At 48.0% G+C, this 20,161-nt stretch overlaps 1 protein-coding gene across 5 annotated transcripts in view; it reads left to right on the top strand.

The window, feature by feature from the left end:
- Nucleotides 1–20,161, top strand: part of LOC118216400 (myosin-10) — a 77,548-nt gene that overhangs the window by 23,957 nt on the left and 33,430 nt on the right. For 4 of the 5 annotated variants that reach the window (XM_035397519.1, XM_035397517.1, XM_035397520.1 and 1 more), the window contains exons 4-6: nucleotides 15,280–15,307; nucleotides 18,016–18,118; nucleotides 19,041–19,070. In XM_035397519.1, coding sequence (XP_035253410.1) covers nucleotides 15,280–15,307; nucleotides 18,016–18,118; nucleotides 19,041–19,070 — 161 coding nt within the window. The remainder of the gene's footprint in view (nucleotides 1–15,279; nucleotides 15,308–18,015; nucleotides 18,119–19,040; nucleotides 19,071–20,161) is intronic. The other variant, XM_035397521.1, reaches the window with a different exon arrangement.

Genomic DNA, 20,161 nt, shown 5'->3' on the forward strand with positions numbered 1-20,161 from the left:
CACCATGCAGCGGTGCGGCTCCAGGGATGAAGAGTGGGAGGTGAGGGCAGTGTGAGAGGAGTGTGTTCCAGTGCTGAAGCTTCTCGTGTTCAGGTGAAGCTGTTGGCAGTGGCTCAGAGGAGAGCAGCTGTTGAGCAGTGTTCAGAAGACCTTTCAGCAGGAGCAATCTGTTCTCATTATGTAGAATCTTTTGTTGGTCGAAATGTGACTGCAAGACTTATTACTTCCACCCCAGTCTCAAAAGTGCTTTCTCGCGCTCGCCGCTGGGTTAGGGTGAAGGTTGGCTTAACACACCTTGTTCCAGGGCCTGCGAATTCATGAAGCCACACAATCCCACAGACAAATGTGACCCACCGGGGCAACCCTACAGCCCATTCATAAATGAAGACAGTAGTCAGAAATCATAATTAACACAGTGGACCGGAGGGTTGGTTTCCGGTGGTAAGGTGTACACACAGGGGCCCCTCTCTCTTCCTTGGGGCTGTATCCCTCCAGGATTAAAGGTGAAGATAAGAGGATGTATTCCCGCTCTGTGCCCCACCCGTATCGTGACGGGATCAGAGACGAGCTGGCGAGCCCCCTCCCCCAGCACAGCTTCTTTAGATGTGGATATAGCTGGGGTGGCGTGTGAGCCGGTATGAGTGTGTGTGTGTCTGTGTGGGGGGGTGGGGGGGTGGGGGGTTGGGTGGCGGTGGTGGTCCAGATGAGAGGGGGAAAATGCATAATCTGCCTATCCAAGAGGGGAGACACTCTTTGATGACCACACAAGTGCCGAGAGGATGTGCTAGCTTTCTTTTGGGGGGGGGGGGGGGGCGGAAATATCTGGTCATGAGTCGGGATGGGGTGCTGTCATCCGTCTGCAAATGTTTTCGTTCGTCACGCATAGTCCAGATAGCCGCAGTCTGGAGCCGAGGGATATCATTTCCCTCATCGTTTGGTGCTCCTTTGGTCACACTTTGAAACTAAAAATGGGCCTACCGTTTGCCTGCCGCTCGCCAGCCAACCAAACCTGCTGTGTCCCTGCCCATCTCTCCCCTGGGAAAGAGCCGGGGTCATGCGGCGTCGTGCCAGTCCTCAGGCAGGGATTCAAACCTGCAACACCACTCGGAATCAAAAGCACCCGCAACCATTTGTGGCCACCCCACAATTCTCTTCTTTTTTAAAATTTTTTTGGTGAAATATTTTTCCTTTGGCAGAGAGGCCAAACCCTATTCAGATTTATCTGTCTTTTAGATTTTGGAATCATTGCCAATCATGCAATACCCCAGGGTGAAAAGAAATGGTATGGGTGCCGTTTAAAATCCAATTGGCTCCAGCTTCTCTATATGTGGATATTCTTATAGTTGAATATGTAATTGTTTAGCTGAAAAAAATGTAAAATGGTTGAACATGATGAATTTAGGTGTGTGGTTGTTGTTGTTGGGTGTAAAATGGGAGGACTGTCTCAAGCCCACTCCTGGTGCAATGGACCGTGGCTGTACCCTCTTACTAATGGCTTGTTAACACGAACGATTTCACAACTGTATAAACTGCTATCTCTATTAGGAAGTTCTGAGTGTTGAGATTTTCCAGGAGCAGAATGTTGATTTTGAGCGTTTCTTCACTACTGCAGAATTTGAGAAATGGAAGCTTTCAATACTTAGTTTTTTTAAATTGCTGAGTTAATGGACTGTTACAGATCTCTCCTGACGGGGGCACATTTTATCAATGCAGATAGAGATGAATGATGTGGGATTATGTGGGAGCGCATGGCCTTGTGGTTTGAGTTTAGAGGTTACGGGAGGTCAGGGAGGTTGTTTCAGAGGTGTGAGCGGTGGCCCGTGTGGAGGGACCGGAGGTTTCGACTCTCACAAAGAGCGATTGTGGGACCCTTTCCTCAGACCGGACCCTGCCCCGCATCTGCTCCCAATCACGTTTCGAAACGCTTTGCGCAACCCCTTTCACCGGGCAGTTGATTGCAGCCAGCGAGGTACCAGAGGCTAATTTAGAACGTTTCTGGGACATGTTGTCAGGAGATGGTAATGTTCCTTTTTAAACAAAGCCATCTGTTGGGAAAGAGCAGGCCCGGCAGCGCCGAACCGGAGGCCGTGCTCACCGAGCTGAGCGCGCCGGCGCGGTGCGACGGGGCGCTTCTGGAGTTTTCCGGGGCTTCTGCACGGATAGGAGGGAGAGTTTGCGGAGAGTTGAGTCCCTTCCGCGTTCCAGGAAGGCTGCGGTCTGTCAGTCACTGACTGAATGTACTGACCGCAGCGAACGTGTACCGCCTGGCGAGGGCCTTGAATGCGTCCCACGAAATGCCTTCCAGATCACTGATGGGGGGGCCGGGGGGGTGGGGGGTGAGGACCGTGGCAGCCTGGCTGAAATTCCAATGATGTCGTGAGTGGGGAAGGAGCAGTGTTCCATTCATTCCGATGTTCCTCAGTGACTCCATTACTCGGGGTCAGGATTCAGAGGCCATACTAGGGCTTATTTTCAGGTTAATTAACTCAGAATGATGAGGCATTCTGAGTTTTAAAAATTCTTTGTAAGTGTGAAGTAGAGCACGAATGTAGAAGTAGAACATTTCATGATGAAATTTGTTCTTTGTGTCAGTTCCCGTGAGCGCTGTGATTTAAAAGTCATTTAGTAACACCGGTATCATTCCTCACAACAACAAATAAAAGATAAAATCCTGCTTCTTCCCGCTGTCAAATGCAATCACCTTCAGCATCAAGCTGTAAGTGGCTGCTGATTTTGCAGCATTTCATCGTGATTGGTTGGGATCTGCATGTGTTATGGGGTAGGTATATAGGGGTTGCACGTGTGTGGAAGGGATGGGGAAGGGTAAGGGGAATTCCCCGATTTGCTGTTGTACTTGATATCGGAAGCCATATTGGAATGGGGCACGTGAAGCCGGAGCTCGGTCACAGTGTCAGGCTACAAGCGAACCGGGTCATATCTCTCGCCCCCTTCTGCTCACTCCTCCCGGAATCCCTGCAATATCTGGGTCAGCCGGCACCGCTAAACCCCGGCTACCGGTGATATTAGGTTTCACCCACCGGATTACGCTTTGAAGCAGATCCACGGCTTCGCCTCCTTGCTTTCGTGTGCCCCTGGACGTATATGGGCTCACGGGGTGCAGATGGATGAAGGTTATATTGTAGTGAAATAAACATGGCCCCTCTTTCAGAGGGTCTCCGGTAAGCTGCAGAACGCTTGCCCGCTTGTGGGGCTGTAGTGATGAAAGCATGCCGGTGCAGTCGTCTGGACCCGCGCAGACGGTTCTTGTTAAAAGGGTTCCTGGCGCGTACCACCTGAAAAGGCATTGAGGGGGTGTGTGGAGGGAGGGGAATAAATGCACTTTTGATCCGGGAGCTGTGTGCGGTGTGCGGTGTGTGGGCTTGTGCATTCCCCTGTTTCTTTGCCAGCTCAGTGTGCAGTTTCACAGAGCCGAAATGGAGGAGGTGTTCAATGCGTGTGATGTAAAAGAGGTCGGGGGGGGCAAACCTACAGCTGGTAGCAGATGTAGTTGGAGGTAAAAATCTCTCTCTCTAATCTGGAAAGTGACCGCATGTATGGGTACTGTAATCTGCGTGTGTGTGTGTGTGTGTGTGTGTGTGTGTGTGTGTGTGTGTGTGTGTGTGTGTGTGTGTGTGTGTGTGTGTGTGTGTGTGTGTGTGTGTGTGTGTGTGTGTGTGTGTGTGTGTGTGTGTGTGTGTGTGTGTGTGTGTGTGTGTGTGTGTGTGTGTGTGCGCGCGCGCATGCGTGTATGCGTGTTTAGTATCTATGTGTGTGTCTCTGCGTTTGCGAGCGTGAGGGAATCTCATTCCTCTGATTCTGGAAAAGTTGTATGTATTTCTTGCCCTTTGGGAATTGTGCAATTACAGGCACACTCAGCATGAGCAGGGGAGAGGGGGAAATGGAAGCACAAATTTAAATAGTGACCAAGGCCCTCCAGCCAATCAGGCTCTGCTGTGAGGAGTGACACGGCACGTGACCCGAAGCCTTGGGAAGGATGCGTATGCAGGAAATCTGTGGCTTTACCTGGGGCCGATCTGGGTATTGAACTTCATGTTGGACCTGGATACTCGGCCCAGGTATTGAAAGGATTTACCGGATCATTTATTGCGCCAGATGTTTGAATTCCGCACCCTTGGCATTTCCGTCGCCCCCTCGGGGCCCTAACACGACTACCCGCTCTGTAAATCTGCTCTGACAGGGTAGGAATGTTTCCTATTGATGTTGCTGTACCCCCCCCCGCCCGGGATGGTGGACAAGGGGGATGAGGTCAGAGCATAAAATGTGTGGCTCACGGAGCATCACCTCAAAGCCACAGCCACAGCTGAATTCCTGTCTGGTGCGGTCAGGGGACCGTTTACGGTTAGCAGGCCCCGTCCTGAACGGTCTGCTCATCCGTGAAATATTTAATCCGTCAGGCTTCTCTCCCCGTTTCCTTAGCGGGACTTTCGGCTGCGCCCCGTCCTAAATCAGGACAGGTTTTTGTCGAGGTCAGGCCTTTTTGGAGTTGGCCTAGAAGCAGGTAGTGGTGGTATAACCTGTGTTTAGTAAAACATGGAACGGCTCGACGGTTTACGTTGCTGCTTTTTATAACGGCGATCTTTGTTCCTGGTCCTGGTGGGACGCAGGTTCTGCCGGTTTTGCTTTGACGTTCAGACCCAAGAAACCAGGTGAGGGGTGAGTTAACTGTGCAATCGACTGCTTCAGTTGAGCAATCGAGTGCGGATTAACAACCAAAACCAGCAGACCCTGCCGGCCCGCCAGGACCAGGAATGCGGATCACCTTTTCACTGGGTCGTTTGCGCAGCCTTGTCTGTTTTCTCCTCATGGTGAATTCTTCCTTTTTTTGTGAATTTGTGTGGTTTTGAATGCTGATTCATCTACCAGATTACCATTCTTGAGGTCAACCGTTTGGAATAATCCGGTCTCCTCCCTCCTCTGGGGTCAGGTCAGGATGGTGAACTTGGCCCTCGGCTCAGGGGCCCCCCCTGTGTTCTCTGCAGTGGCTGCTGTGCCCCGAGGAGTCCACATAGGCCGTTCTGCCGGTCGCCCTTAGCAACGGGCGCTGCACGAAAAAGCACACAGGAAATGAGGTGCAACCCTTCCAGACGTCCCAGGCACTGTTGTTCTGGCCTGGTAAACTCAGATAGCGATGGGATTTATTTTGAGTCCCTGCTGTATAATAAGTGTGCATTTGCTTTAAAAAAAAAAAAACTGCATTCTTCAGTACGTTTTCCCCCTTGTGAGAAGGGGCTTCAAAGTGAGCATCGCATTTTAAGAGTGCAAGGAGCCGCTTCTCTCTCCCTCCCCTGGATCTTGGGGGGGGGGGGTGGAAATTGCGGTCCTGGAAGGCCGGTGTGTATGCAGGTTTTTGTTTCCAGCAATTACTGTGGCTAAATGAGCAAATTGGCTTTATCCACCAACACTGGTTCTCTCGTAGATTAGATCAGAGTATAGCGTTTCATATAGGGACGCAAGAACAGTCTTTGGCTGTCATTCACAGGCTTGTCAAGACACGTAGCTAAAATGTCATATGGCATAAACGATAGGGCGGATTAGGCCTACATAATTAAGGCCAGAAGCTGGTATGAAACTCAGACACAGATAAGGCCCTTGTTGTCCACCTCTGCCGTATATGATTCTTTCAGCAGATGAGGGGAAATTTATAGATTTCTTAGGTTTATGGTTTACATAAAGTGAGGGCCACTCCCAGTGCTATGCCTGAAACAGTGGCCATTTTGTATCTGCTTGCACAGATGGTTAATGGTTAAGATCAGAACAGGCGGTCATGATTTTTTCACCACGTCGTTAACATTGCGTGGGCCGGGGTGCAGATTAGAAACGGGTCTCCTGCCCCATATTAACTACTCACAGTGACAGCTTAATGTGTGGTGGGAGAAGATCCGTCACCTTCCCTTTTTGGCCCCTTAAGCACACTGGCCCTCAAAGTGTTTTGCTTTGTTTGCCTTATCTTGATGTCTATAAGCCTGCTTGACAGTTACAAGGAACAGGGACCAGCGGAGCAGCAGTCCAAACGCGCCAGCTGGGTTTACTGTTTCCCGCCAAGGGGAGGGGGGGGACTCCCGTGGTGGGGGAGGTGGCTGGAGGGGTTGCCATGGTGACAGCGGTGGTGGAGAGACTCCAGGCGTGGCGGGGGCCCGGTTAAGTTCAGGGCCAAGCGCTGTTGGGGGAAAGTGCCTGGAGCGCCCCGCTGGAACCCGGCCCGTCTCGTAAATGCCAGTCCGCCGCGGTTCTTCCCTTAACGCTCTAATGAGTCGCGGTGATGGATTCTCCAAGACTCCTCGTCTCGGAACGAGGGTGGGAAAGGCACTGGAAAATTGGGGGACAATGTGGCCGTTTGTGGGAAACCAGCGGAATGGGGCATAGCTGAGATTTCTGGTACATAGACTGTGGTTGCCATGGTGCTGGAGTTCCCCCCGGCCCCCTCCTTATTCCCCCTCAATTTGTTGTTAGTTGTTTCTGGACAGGCGTAAGAACAGAATTTCAGGGGATAACTCCAGAAAATTAAGTCTTGAAATGTTTTTTTTTCCTTTTTCCTCAGAAAATCTGTCTGAAATAAGAATCACACTTGGATTAACTTCTCCTCAATTAACACACACCCTGTGGATGTTTTCAGCCGCCCCAGCTGCAAATCCCATAATTCCTCCTCTTATACTTCCCCTCCCCAAATCGGTTTAATTCAGAGGAATGTGAGTGACTGATGCCAAGAATAGCATCGTTGCTTTGTATTGATGATCAGCCGTGAGTTAGTGCAAGTAAAATATGAAAAATGCCTTAACTGGGATGAGAGGCGTGTGTGCGTGTGTGGTGAGGTGGGGTAAGGGTGTGCATGATGGGGGGTTGAGGATTGTGTCTGGTGGGGAAGTGACCTAGAATGTGAAGAATGAGCTCAGTTGGATTGGGGCATTAATCCGTCTTGGCGGGGGGTGGGGGGGGTGGCATAAATTATTGGCAGTGCAGTATCCCCCCCTAACCCGAGGTCCAGCAGAGGCGTAGTCACGGTTTCGCTGGCTCAGTGAGTTGATGAGTCAGATATTCCAGACACTGCTGATCGATTGATCCTCGTTGGGTCAGGATGAGTACATCCTCTCTCTGAATGTACTTTGGCTTGTGCACTGCGCCAAAAAAAAAGTCATTGCAATCAATTACTAATGGGTCCTGGAAGCTGATTAGTCATGCCCTTTCTTGTCCAGGACGTTATGTCAATCAACATTCGACCTTAACTTGTCTGTAAATTACGAACAAATGCAAGGTTTACTTTTCCCCCTTCAGAAACCGAACACATGGTGGGAGTGGTGTAGGGTGGAGATGGGATGTAGGCTAAACCCTGACATAGTCTCCACATGAAGGTCCTCAGTCTGCATTTGGTGGTTAGGGTTCGCTGAACTCGCCAACCTGAGTTTGTGGAAGAAAAAGAATGTTCATTTTTTATGCCTTTCATTGTGAAAAAGTAAAAGTTAATAAATGTTGATTTCGTTCCAGGCCTGAATGAAATGTTATGAAATGCCGAGCTAAAGTAGTTTCGTAGATTATCAGTGTTGTAGTGGTACTGCATGTCTATTGAAATCCATCCTCAGGACTTCCAAGGAGACCACCGGTATGATGTTGCTGGAAATATGCTCTCCTTGAGCGTGTCCTCCTCAAAGTAGCACGACTGCTTTTCCCGGTGACCGTTCTCAAGGGCGTGCTGAGAGAGGCATAGACCGCTGTGGGTGTTGAAACGTTTCAGAGCTAGCTGCGGGAAGACGGGAAGGGAAAAGGTCTTTGTGTTGTCCCAGGAGACTTGAGGTAGAACTGTAGAACATGAAGTCCTAGTGAAATTCATTTTGTCCATTTCTGTACGGTGGGTGGGGAGTGCTGAGATATGGACACATTCCGTCACCAGCTCCTCCCCTTCCCCACCCCCATCACCTCAGCTCCTCCTCCATTACTGCACACAAACAACAATCTTATATATCATCCCAACCAACCCCCCCCCCCCCTCCAAAGAACAGGAAGTGTTTCTGGAGCATGAACACCGGTTAACATTGTTCAACTGTCTGTATGCATAGCGTACTGTAGTGTGATATACACATGGGACTGATCCAGGAGGGTGTCATTAATCCAGGTGGATGTCCAACAGAGCTTACTTTGAGAAGTGGAAGGGGGCTTTAGATGGTCTAAAGGTGAAAGCTGGAAGCAGGATTGTGTCCTTTGTATTAACCATTGTGGAAGGTTCATTGCTTGTAGAGCACCAAATTTAATTTCTGAGGGGAAAAAAATAAACTGAAAAAGCAAATCGTGAAGGTAAACGGAAAACAGTGAGTTCTTCTGTTTGCTTGAACCAATATTATCTTGGAAGAGTAGATCTTGTCGCCTCTACTGAGCAGAGAAGAGGTTTTTGCTCTGAATTGTGGGCATTGTATTTCCACAAACCCATCCCGATTCACCAGAATCTTCCTGAAACCCAAAGCAGCCAATCCCTCCTGTGGTCTTGGATAAATGACAGGTGTCAGAAATCACGGCAGACCCTGTGTGGAGTAGAGTAGAGAGCTGTAATCAGACCTTCCCTGACAGGAAAAGAAAATAGAAAATTGGAAGTGTAAATGGCTGCCAGGGTCAGGGGTGGGGGGGGGGGGGGGCAAGACGAGGGGTCAGAAAGGTCTAGTTATTGATGCTCAAACTTTCCCTCAGCCTGCTTTGGGACCTTGTGTTCAGAACAGTGTTGTATGTTCTGGCACATGTTCGGTTGCATGCAAAATGATCGCAGTACCTCTGTGTCGTGATGTAATTATTTTGCAATTATCAGGCACAATTGACACAATCTGTGCAAATTTAATTGCTCCATTTCCCTGCTCCCTTTCGTGCATTTCCACTCCCATTCATTGTAGATTTTGCTCTAATTCTTAACCATTTTACATGTGATTTTTTTTTATAGTGCCTTTAATTCTTGTATCTGTTCCTGTGGGAGCATTTAGGCAAGTCTGTGTTGGGACCCCTCCTGCGCGCCGTGTTCCACCTCCGGTCCGAGATGAATGTTCACACTCCATCGCCTCCCCCCTTGTTAATGCCAGGCATTATTAATCGACGGCGGAGCTGCTTGGCTCGGGCCCAGCAGGCCACTGGCTCACAATGCCCTCACTGTTGGGAGAGAGATGGAGAGAGAGTCTCCCTGACATTCCTCTCATAACCTCTGGAGAAAGAGAAACCGTTTTGTTCAGCGTGGACACTCCTCTGAACTCGCGTGGTTTTGACATTTACACAGGAATTATAGAAAGAACACTCTTAACAGCGCTGGGGTGTAGTTATGGGGACATGAGGAGGAGAGCTGAAACACAGGAATACCCTGTGTGATATCGTATAACTAAATATAAGGTATTAAAAGGAAGAATTGTAAAGTTTGTTTCTGGAGGTTATTTGTAGGAGTTACTAGTAGCCCTCCATTTACCATTCTTTGTACATGGAGGGCTATATTGAGTGAAGTTGGGTGGGTTAAAAAAAAAAAAAAAACTGGATTGCCCTAACAGGCCCCACCTACCCAATGGGATAGTGGTGGGTATAGGTCAGGGTTTCCATGGTAATGACCTCACCCATGCTGCTCCAGATTATACCTGTCAGTTCCTCTGGAATACGACCACCAAGAACACTCCACATGGGCACGCTTCACATACCAGCTACGCACACACATACCAGCTTTTCTCACCCTCTTCACCTCTTCTCCTTCCCTCCATCATTTTCTTCACTTCTGATCTCTCTCTTCACACACCATGTTCACAATCCAGTCGTTTTTCTGTCTGGAGTACTTGTTAGTTTGTCCCTTCATCCATTCCACTGTGTGATTCCAGAAGATTCTTCTTCCATCTTTTGAACTGAATTTCACAGGCTTTCCAGAAAATAGTGACAATTACATGAATATGCCCCTGGGAACCTTGAGAGATTGTGGCTTCCACAGTGCATATGCACCAGACATCCTGGTTCCACATGTGAAAGCAACCATTTCATATGGTTCGGCTATTAACGTTCTGTCTGCCCTTGTTTCTTCACATCATGGCTGACCTGCTGTACTATGATGTCCTCCCTATGGGGAAGGTGAAAGGAAGCTGTCATAAACCTCAAATTCGGCGCAGCTGTGTCATCAGTTCACTCAGTGATTTGAACCAGTCGTCACGTTTGGCTGTGGAACCCCTTGTTTCAGCGCTCGTTTTGGTGAGTACGCCTGAAGCCATTTCAGAGCAGCGGGCAGCTAGAGGAAGGGCTCTTGAGCTCTTCCTGAGCCACTCTTCACAGTACTTCCATCCCAAGTGTGGTTTTATTCTTATACTGTAACCGTGATTCTGCTCAAAGGACAGACCTGCGAGAGGAGACCCAAAAACGAAATATTGACTGAAACGCTACATTGCCTCGCTCATTTTTCTAGAAAACAATGGAAGTGGAAATTGTATTTTAAGTGGTACAGTGTTCGCTGAACTTGGTTCTCTTGGGAGGGAGCCAGGGCTTTTTTTTTTTTTTGCAGGGACAAGTCAATCATCTTTGTTTTTACTTCTTTTCGCTCTCTCCGTTCTTCGCCCTGTCTAATTAAAGCGGGCGCGAATGGCACGCACGGGGCTGCTGGTGAAGTGAGGAAGGTGAACTCCACAGACTGAACTCCGCTCTAGCAGCATGGTAAATGGTAAATGGACTGCATTTATATAGCGCTTTTATCCAAAGCGCTTTACAATTGATGCCTCTCATTTGCCAGAGCAGTTATGGGTTAGGGGTTAGGTGTCTTGCTCAAGGACACTTCGACATGCCCAGGGCGGGGTTTGAACCGGCAACCCTCCGACTGCCAGACAATCGGTCTTACCTCCTGAGCTATGTCGCCCCCAGCAGCGCACCCTGCGGGACCATGGTCCGTGTTCGGTCCGGGCGGATGGGCACCGCTCCCGCGCCAGGCACTAGTGCCTCAGTGGGGGTGACGGCACTCAGAACAGGGGGCCCAGAGATGCCCGTTCTGTTCAGCTTTGGACACTATACTGGGTGGTATCCACGATCCCTTTACTGGGTGTGCCCCTGCTGCTAATGTTCTCAGAGATGGCACATCCTCAGTTTTAGCCCAGGTGAGGACGATTTGCACGAATCGTTTCGGGATGCTCGTTCAGTGGAATGGCGGCCTGTTTGGTTAGCTGAAGCTGGAAGCCGGAAGAGCCGTACGTTTCCCCTGGAGTTAGGACACTGTTTTTTTAGTACGACGCGTCGTGTTATTCCCTCACGAATGACCCAACGCCATTACGGCGGTGATGCGAACCACATGCTAATTAATCTCTTCAGAACGATAGGAACCAGGTGTTAATGAGTTTCCGCGGTGTGTTGCACACAAAAAGGTGTCCTCAGGATCATTTCAGTAGTTGAGATGTTGGCTAAAATGTTTTGAGAAATCAAATCTGTTTTTTGCTGTAATGTTATTGTTGAACTTCAAGTTCAGCGGCCGTGTCCTCCGCTGCTGTTGTTTTCTCAGCTGTTATAATGGCGCCAACTAGTTTAATTCATTTAATGGGGAAAAACGGGGAAGAAAAAAACCCTCTGGTACTGTAAGAGCCAAACATCAATGACTTGAGTCATAGTGGTGGGCTGCTATGGATCATGACCTCTGACCCTCACTAGGCCACACCCTTCACTGGTGGGCTGCTATGGATCATGACCTCTGACCCTCACTAGGCCACACCCTTCACTGGTGGGCTGCTATGGATCATGACCTCTGACCCTCACTAGGCCACACCCTTCACTGGTGGGCTGCTATGGATCATGACCTCTGACCCTCACTAGGCCACACCCTTCACTGGTGGGCTGCTATGGATCATGACCTCTGACCCTCACTAGGCCACACCCTTCACTGGTGAGCTGCTATGGATCATGACCTCTGACCCTCACTAGGCCACACCCTTCACTGGTGGGCTGCTATGGATCACGGCCTCTGACCCTCACTAGGCCACACCCTTCACTGGTGGGCTGCTATGGATCATGGCCTCTGACCCTCACTAGGCCACACCCTTCACTGTCCTTGTTACCCTTCTCGCCATGACTTCCAGCCCAATGGCGCGCCACCAAGCTGGCTGCTTGCTCTGTTGAGCCGTGCTGTGTTGTATTACTCAATGAATTTGGGAGGGAAGCAGACAGAGTGTCACTCCCAAACCCTGTGGAAAAGCAGCAGGCCAGCTAACCACTCGCTCGCAATCCTCTGTTTTCACTCCAAATCTTTTTCTTTGGATCCCCGACAGTCCTGCCTGCACTTTTCCAATAATTACTAAATCAAATTTCCAAGACAGGACAAGACTGGCCATTTAAGTCGAAGGCTGAATCTCTTGTGTGTGTGGATTGGGAACTGGTTGCAATCTGAGGCCTGGGAGTTGTGGGGCTGTACTGGGGGGGGCTGGGGGCTGGGGGCTGGGGGCTGGCTGCAGACCTGTCCTAACAGGGCCAACAGTGGACAACCAAACTCTGTAAATACACAAATACCCTTTTGCCCTTTTATACCTAATACCCTTTTACCCTTATTTCTGTGCCTCTGGTCTGTCAACCAGATTAAAATGAAATTGGAGTGACCCAGCGTTCCAAATCCACATTCACTTTATGACATGTGCATTATTCATTTTTTGCATTGGCCTCAAATGTAAAGTATTACCACTTATTTATTGTTTACCGGTGGATTATGAGACGAAAGATGGGTTAATCCGCTCCTGTCCCCAGCAGGTCAGCACGTCCCACATGATACTGGGCAGATTGTGTCGTTCTTGTAGGTGCCCAGTTATGCTTAAGAGAAGCTTACAGTAAGAATACTACATGAAACATAGTGTAGAGAGTGAAAAGGATCTGTGAAATCATCATGACATTAAATATAGGCTAAGTGCTGACATTATGCCGGAAGAGCGGTGTTACATTTCATTATGTTATTGCAGTGACATTGGACTGAAAAAGTTTGAGAATTTGTTTTAAGATTCTCATGATATTTTCAGAGGTCAGTGGCTGAGCATTTTCAGATGTGGTTTTCAATAACATAAACCTTTGGGGGGGTGGGGTGGGGTGGGGGGGGGGACATGATACAAGCCCATAAAACATTGAGGATGTTGAAGATTACTCCCCCTCCTGGCATGCCAAAGGCCTGTGTGATTAATGCAAGCAAAATGTGTTGAGAAATGCACAGTTCATAAAGTCGCTGGATGCTAATCCAGCTGTTGCCTATCCATGACCAGGCCTGAACAGACATGACCGCAGCGTGATTACGACTTGACCGTGGTGACCACACTGCAGTCTCATGCTCAGTCAAACGTCTGATTTGGTAACCAATGATTACACTCACATTCAAGAATCTTTGTAGATCTTCTTGAAATGAGAACTTAATTTTCATTTTTTTGTGATGTCACTTGGTTTGTGCTTATGTTGCGTGTTAATGAGTAAAAGAAATTAAAGGCTGATCTCTGTACTAAGTTATTGTTCATCCAGATGGCAGTTGGAGGATCACACAGAGGGAGATTGCACATCCCCACTAAGAATATGATGTATAGTTTTGCTGAAGAGTCTTCGTATAACTAGTGTCTGTCAGAAGAAAATTTCCACATCTGATCAAAGTTCAAGAAAAAAAAAACTTCACAGTAAAATGAGACCATCTCATGCTGTGAAAACTGTGTGTGTGGAACTTTCTGGAAATGTTCTCTGCTGTGCATGCTAGCATTACCGTTTGCCTGGCACGCGAGCTACCAAACAGGAAATGACATCAAATACCTGAAACTGTACATTCTTTAAATATTTAGCATCATTTTGATGACACACTTCTTATGTGAAACTACTTTGTTGGTGTAATGAACACAGTTTATTGTGCAGTTAAAAAAATCTTGAATCAAAGATGCTAGCATAAAATAATTTGTCAAGGATAAGCACAAGACTACTTTCCATTGCGGTCGTTGTTTTTGAAAGTGCCCCTGGACAGATGGTTTGCAGTCATAAGTGGTACGGGGCGCTACCTACGATGTTCGGATTGTAGCGCCGCGGTGTCTGCGGAAGCCTGACACACGGAACCAGAAACGGCGATTGAAATCGCATGTTGTTTGAAGGAGCGTGAGTGCACGTGTGTGTGCCTGCCTGGGTCAGTAGCTGTCTCTCCAGAAGAGGATGATCATCCATCGTGCGTCAGATTTGTGCACCTTTGAGGGCCACCTGCTCTATACCCTCTCTCCGGGTGCCAAGTCGGGCGTCCGGAACGTCCCGTGCCTCAGGACCGAATTTATGGCGAGCCGATCTGCTTAGATATTTGCTTTGCCTACCATGACTTCTAGGGTAATGTGAGCCACTCGATGTCCCTGAACACCCGTGCGGGTGAGCAGGGGAACGGGGAATGCATTCCCTGCAGTTAGGGCTGAATGAAGAACAGTGCCTGTGATAAATATTCCCATTTAAGGAAAGTCATTGGGCTGCAGGTTTCGTGCCATAAAGAACAGCCTAAAAAAAGTTGTCACACCAGCCTTATTCCACAGTATAAATGGCAGCAGTACATCCCATAAAAGCACATCATCGTAATCAAAATAATCATTTAAAACCTAGGCCAACAAGGTTTTAATGCAAGTGGTGTCTTGGAGTAAATGATTCATTATGTTTTGAAGAGGTGGTTAAAGAAAAAGGTGTATCTGTTTAAAAATACTCGTCGTTAAACCATATAGCTGCTGGAATGAACATTCTGCCCATTCCTGAAAAAGGCTTAACCTGAGCGATTTTATGTGTGCTTAACGCCAGGGTCTATCCCAGATCAGGCTTCTAACGGGCGCTGAACGAGTCTCATAAGTCCAGTTAAAAAATCAAAAGGGCCCCCCTCCCCCTCGCTGTGGAATCCTCTGTACTAACACTTTGGGGGAAATTTGCTCAATAAATTCCACATGCTGTACAAGGAGAAGCTGGCTTTCTTGATCTGTCCTTTACAAAGATTTTGGTTCTGGGCATGAGCGCATGTGCTTACACGTGCGTGCATGTGCATGTGCCCGTGTACGTCCCAAGGAGGACGGAGTGTGGCACAGTGGGTAAGGAACTGCGCTTGTAACCGGAAGGTCGCAGGTTCGATTCCCGGGTAAGGACACTGCCGTTGTACCCTTGAGCAAGGTACTTAACCTGCATTGCTTCAGTATATATCCAGCTGTATAAATGGATACAATGTAAAGTGCTATGTAAAAAAGTTGTGTAAGTCGCTCTGGATAAGAGCGTCTGCTAAATGCCTGTAATGTAATGTAATGTAATGATGGTGTGTTTCTATCTCTCCCACAGATCGTGAGGACCAATCCATCCTTTGCACGTGAGTACACTCCACTCTCACTATAATCCTTGACCCAAAAACAATTCAGATTTTGAAAATAAACGTGAAGGATTGCGTATACATAACATTTCCTTCCACTTTCTATTTTTACAGGAGATCAGTAGTTTTTTCAGTCAGATGTTCAGTACCTGGGTTTCAGTTAAGGCTGCGTGACCTCATTAGATGATGGCGTGCCGGAGAGCACAGTTGCTTTTCCGACAGCTAGCATGCACACTCCGTCCAAAGCCTGAGCTGATGCATCTGCATCATGGGTCCACCGTTCCCCCCTCAGCCTGCCTTACACAGTGCACACACTGCAGCTTTACTAAGGCCCAGCGGGTCGCAGTGGCACGTTTGCAGTCCTCCATCACAAGGCCTGTTGGATAACTGTCTGAGGTGGTGTGGGGGCAGGAATGGGGGCAGTTTGGTGTTTTGTTTAGCAGCTCTTGCCTTGGGAATATTTAAATGGTAAATGGACTGCATTTATATAGCGCTTTTATCCAAAGCGCTTTACAATTGATGCCTCTCATTCGCCAGAGCAGTTAGGGGTTCGGTGTCTTGCTCAAGGACACTTCGACACGCCCAGGGCGGGGTTTGAACCGGCAACCCTCCGACTGCCAGCCAATCGGTCTTACCTCCTGAGCTGTGTCGCCCCTAGCTCAATCGGGCATGCCAGGGAGTCTGCATGCTGGCTGCGTTTGCTTCAGATCTGAATAGCAACGACGATTTCCTCCCGCCAGTGAGAATTGCTGAAAAGGCACGAGGGGAGAAGTAAAGTTGAATAATCGCCGTGTGTCTCGAGTTTCAACGAGACCGACGCATGAGTACATTCATTTTTTTACGATGTCATATTTTAAAGAAACCGTTAGAAGAAGGGTTTCCAGTTATTTCCAGATATTGGCCTTAAAGGGGGATTTTTACAGCATGGAGATCGCACAAAGCCCCTAGGAGAGTAACAGAGGCTGTGAGCATGCCCTGCCTTCCTCAGACAGCCATTTTGTTTCAGTTTCACTGAATAGTCATTTTCCCTCCTAATTTTCACCACGGTTTGAAATGCATAATCAGGACCCTATTACTGCAACATTCCCCTGAATTTGGGTTGGCCACCCACAAGCGCGTGTTCTTTGAGCAGGTGGGGGTGATGCTGTGTCCACTGAAACCCTTCTTCCTTGAGTAATGCCGTCGACAATTGCACCTCTTCCCACGGGCCTCTTGCACTAGAATAGTCAGAATTTGTTCAGAACTGCAGGGTGAATCGGTACACTCAACACGGCCGCCAGGTTTTTCCGTTCGCTTAAAGAGGTGGTTATTGTGAGTGCCGTAAAGCCGAAGAGTACGTCGGTTTGTTTGGACTGCGCTGGCGTGCGTGGGGGAGACCTGTGTCGCCGGAGTTCACTGCGCCCAGTCTCTGTGGCAGGAGGACCCGTGGAATGTAACGGGTGCATAAAACGGGCGACCCTTTGACACGCACCGGGAGCGCCGACGTCACGGTTGAGCCTCCACGCGCTACCTGCTTGACTTTCACACGGGAAACGGCCAGCCCCCGCACGTCCCGAGCATGCATGCGTGTGTGTGTGTGTGTTTGCCTGGTCTTTAAACTACGTTAAAGCAGCTGTGTCAGATCTCAGCACACTGCACCTTCTTCAGACTCTGTTATAGTCATCATTTTTACGAAGCAGTTCTGGAATTTAGTACCTATATGTCGAGGAGCTTGCACCAGGAGAAGCAGAGCCAACGAAAATGTGCTCTGCTTAAAAAGTGTTGGGTTTCTGTGTTAAGTTGTCAAAGCTGAAGGGAGTGCGCAGTGCGCTAATGGTCGCTTAGTGTAAAGCCACCGGCATCCAGTGTGTATTGACTTCATCAAGCTCCCCCGGGTTCCCCCCTGCTGAGATTTCAGCAGTTTTTGCAGAAGGCTCGGTCTGTGGACGGGCGCTGTCTTCGCTGGGCCCTGTCATTCCTTGTGGGCCCAAAAGGCTGAACCAGATAAGCCCTGGAGCCTTGGCCTTAAAACCCACGGACGTTTAATAAAAAGCAAAAAAGCACTGAAAAAATAAACGACAAAGATAAACAAAAAATGTAAGATAATCCTTCTGGTTCTGGGGGAGTTTTTGGGCATTTTGCTGATATTTATGGTTCCAGGGCTTTTTTCCGGGAGTTTTGCCCCTTGCAGCAGTGGAGAGTAGTTGTTATCGCTAGGTTATGAGTTTGCTTTGGCAGGCGCAGGAGGACCTGCATAGCTTACAGTACTTTTTTTTTAACAGGAGAGCGGGACACCCTTTGGTGGGCCTCATTTGGTATTTGTTGGGTTATTCGGACAGGTAGAAATCAGGGGGGGTAACGGGGGAGGGACCGCAGCTGTGTGCCATGGCAGGGCATCGGAAGTCCGCCTGTGTGGCAGGACTTGTGTATGGTTTGAGAACCCGCTGCCCTATGGACTGCACCACAAGCCTCAGCGTTATATAGATATTTTCCCCCAAAAAAAGAAAGCCGTTTTGACAGCTGAATGTTTACTGAAATGGTTGAGTTGCAGTAAAAGTACCCCCCAAGTGTGATTTAGCAGTACTGTTTTCCCAGAAAATGTGAAACTCATAAATACAAAGGCTAGTTTGAGTTGACTATGTCCCTTGCCCTCTGCCCCTTTCTCTCTCTTTGTCTCCCTCTCTCTCTCTCTCTCTTTCTCCCTCTCTCTCTGTCTCTCTCTCTCTCAGTGGTGAGTCTGGTGCAGGTAAAACGGAGAACACGAAGAAGGTAATCCAGTACCTGGCTCACGTCGCCTCCTCTCACAAAGGACGGAAAGACCACAACATTCCAGTAAGTTCTGCACCCCCGCCCCCCCCCCAACTACTTCAACTTCCATGTCTCTGTCCGAGTTACAGCTCATACCACTGACATTCAAGGGTGCTTTTATAAATGCAAATGTCAGGGCCAAATGTCACATGCAGGTAGTGGTTTGCTGGAGGATGGCCATAAGACTACTTCGGCTTGAAGCCGCTCTTAGGTTGAGGGAATCATGTCCTAACGTGTCATTTTAGCATACTAATGGTGTAATACTACTCTATAACTGTGGTTTCATGGTATGGGCTGCCCTCTTGAAAAGGAGTCACACGTTGACCGAAACATAGTTTGTCGTTGCATAGAGGAGAAAGACGAGTAATTTGTGTCGAGTCCTTGTTTTGGAGTTAAGTATCCCTGTTCCATAACCTCAGCATTATCACCATGAATACGTCCAGCTGCACTGTCGAGGCCTACCCAGGAGGTTCATATGAAACCTTGCATAAATTGAGGTTTAATCATTGATGTCTCATTGGTCCCTCTCTGCTTCTATTGCCTCCACTCATGACAGAGAATAGACATGGAAATGCTGCTCCATAGCAAATGAACATGGTGGAGGCAAACCGTTTTTAGGTGGAGCTACTGTATATGACTAGTGACTCATTCATTTGAACCAATCATAGTATTCAGCTTTAGAGAGAAAATTCCTTTGATTGGTCACTGATCGGCAGCCTAGGGTAGCTTCTCCTTTCTAGTAGAGTGTGTGAGGTCAGAAACAATAGTCCTTATGTCCCTTAATACGTCCAGCCAGGTTAGCATTTTTCATGGTAGGAGTGTTGGCATGCTTCTGAGTGCAGTGATGAAAGTTGTACATGCGTGTGTGCATGCGGGCCTGCGGGCGTGCATAAGCATAAATCTGCATTTAACTAACATCTGCATTTTGTTTGTTTGCAACAATCAGCCCGACTCCCCTAAGCCCGTGAAGCCTCAGGCAAGTCTCCGTTTTTTTTTACACGCGGTGTTGATGTGTCTGCATGCTCCACCTTATACTGTCTGCTTTTCCTGCGACCGCAGAGCGATCCTGAACTGTGGGAGCCGATGCAGGGTGTTTGTTCTGTCGATGGCTGCTGGCTTGTGCTTTCGTTTCAAATACAGTTTAATGAATGTATTGCTGTGAGTATAGAGTGTACTTTTGTTGTTAAAAATGTAAAATTCTCTAGTGTGTGGTAGGGCACCGTGGCCTGGTTTTAAATCTGGATGTCCAAAGAATAATTAAATAATGACATCACAATTTCGGTGGAGAGCACGTATTTGCGTTCTTGAATTGATCGCACTGGTGTCAACAGTGAGTGTGGCTGCTGAGTACGAGTGGACGTTCAGAATTGGGAGAAAAAGGGAAAACAGTGTTTGAAAATGCTTTAAAAATGCATAAGCACTGAATTACAGGTGCCACTTCAAGAGGCAGCAGGACGTAGTATATTAAAGACATACGTGATCAGACGTGTCAGAGGTCATTGACAGCACTTGTTAAATGCCAGTCATGAAAGTAATTTGAAGATGTGTGTAGAATTAGAAGAAAACCATTCGTGTATATATGTCACATTTCATTTCAGCTGTGAATTCATTCATCCGAAGTTTGCATTTATGAAAAAAAAAAAAAAAGGAAAGAATTGGATTTAGCATGGTTGGTTTTAATCACGATCAGACTTGTCTTCAGTTTATATTTAATGTATTTTTCTACACAATTCTCGTTTAAGATGAATGGCACTGAAGTTTAAAACCGCTTGATTTATCACATTTATTTAATTCAGAAGAACAGACACACAAATGAATGAAGTAATACTTGAAAGTTTGCAGGATTAAACTGGAGAGCTGTTCTTTTTATTTCCCCTAAAAGCAGTCGCACTGCTGCATGTCAGTCTTAAGCTGTTAGCCTCTTTAGAAGTTCTTGCTTTAGTCTCAGCGCTCGCTTTGGTGTTTTCTGCATTTATGACTTTCATGAGTCTTTTATTTCCCTCCCAGCATGCTTTGCACTCAGCCTGTGTTTCTCATCAGCACTTTGTCTTCTGCACCAGGGTCAAA

Source organism: Anguilla anguilla, chromosome 17 (genome assembly GCF_013347855.1).
Source record: "Anguilla anguilla isolate fAngAng1 chromosome 17, fAngAng1.pri, whole genome shotgun sequence".
NCBI lineage: Eukaryota > Metazoa > Chordata > Actinopteri > Anguilliformes > Anguillidae > Anguilla > Anguilla anguilla.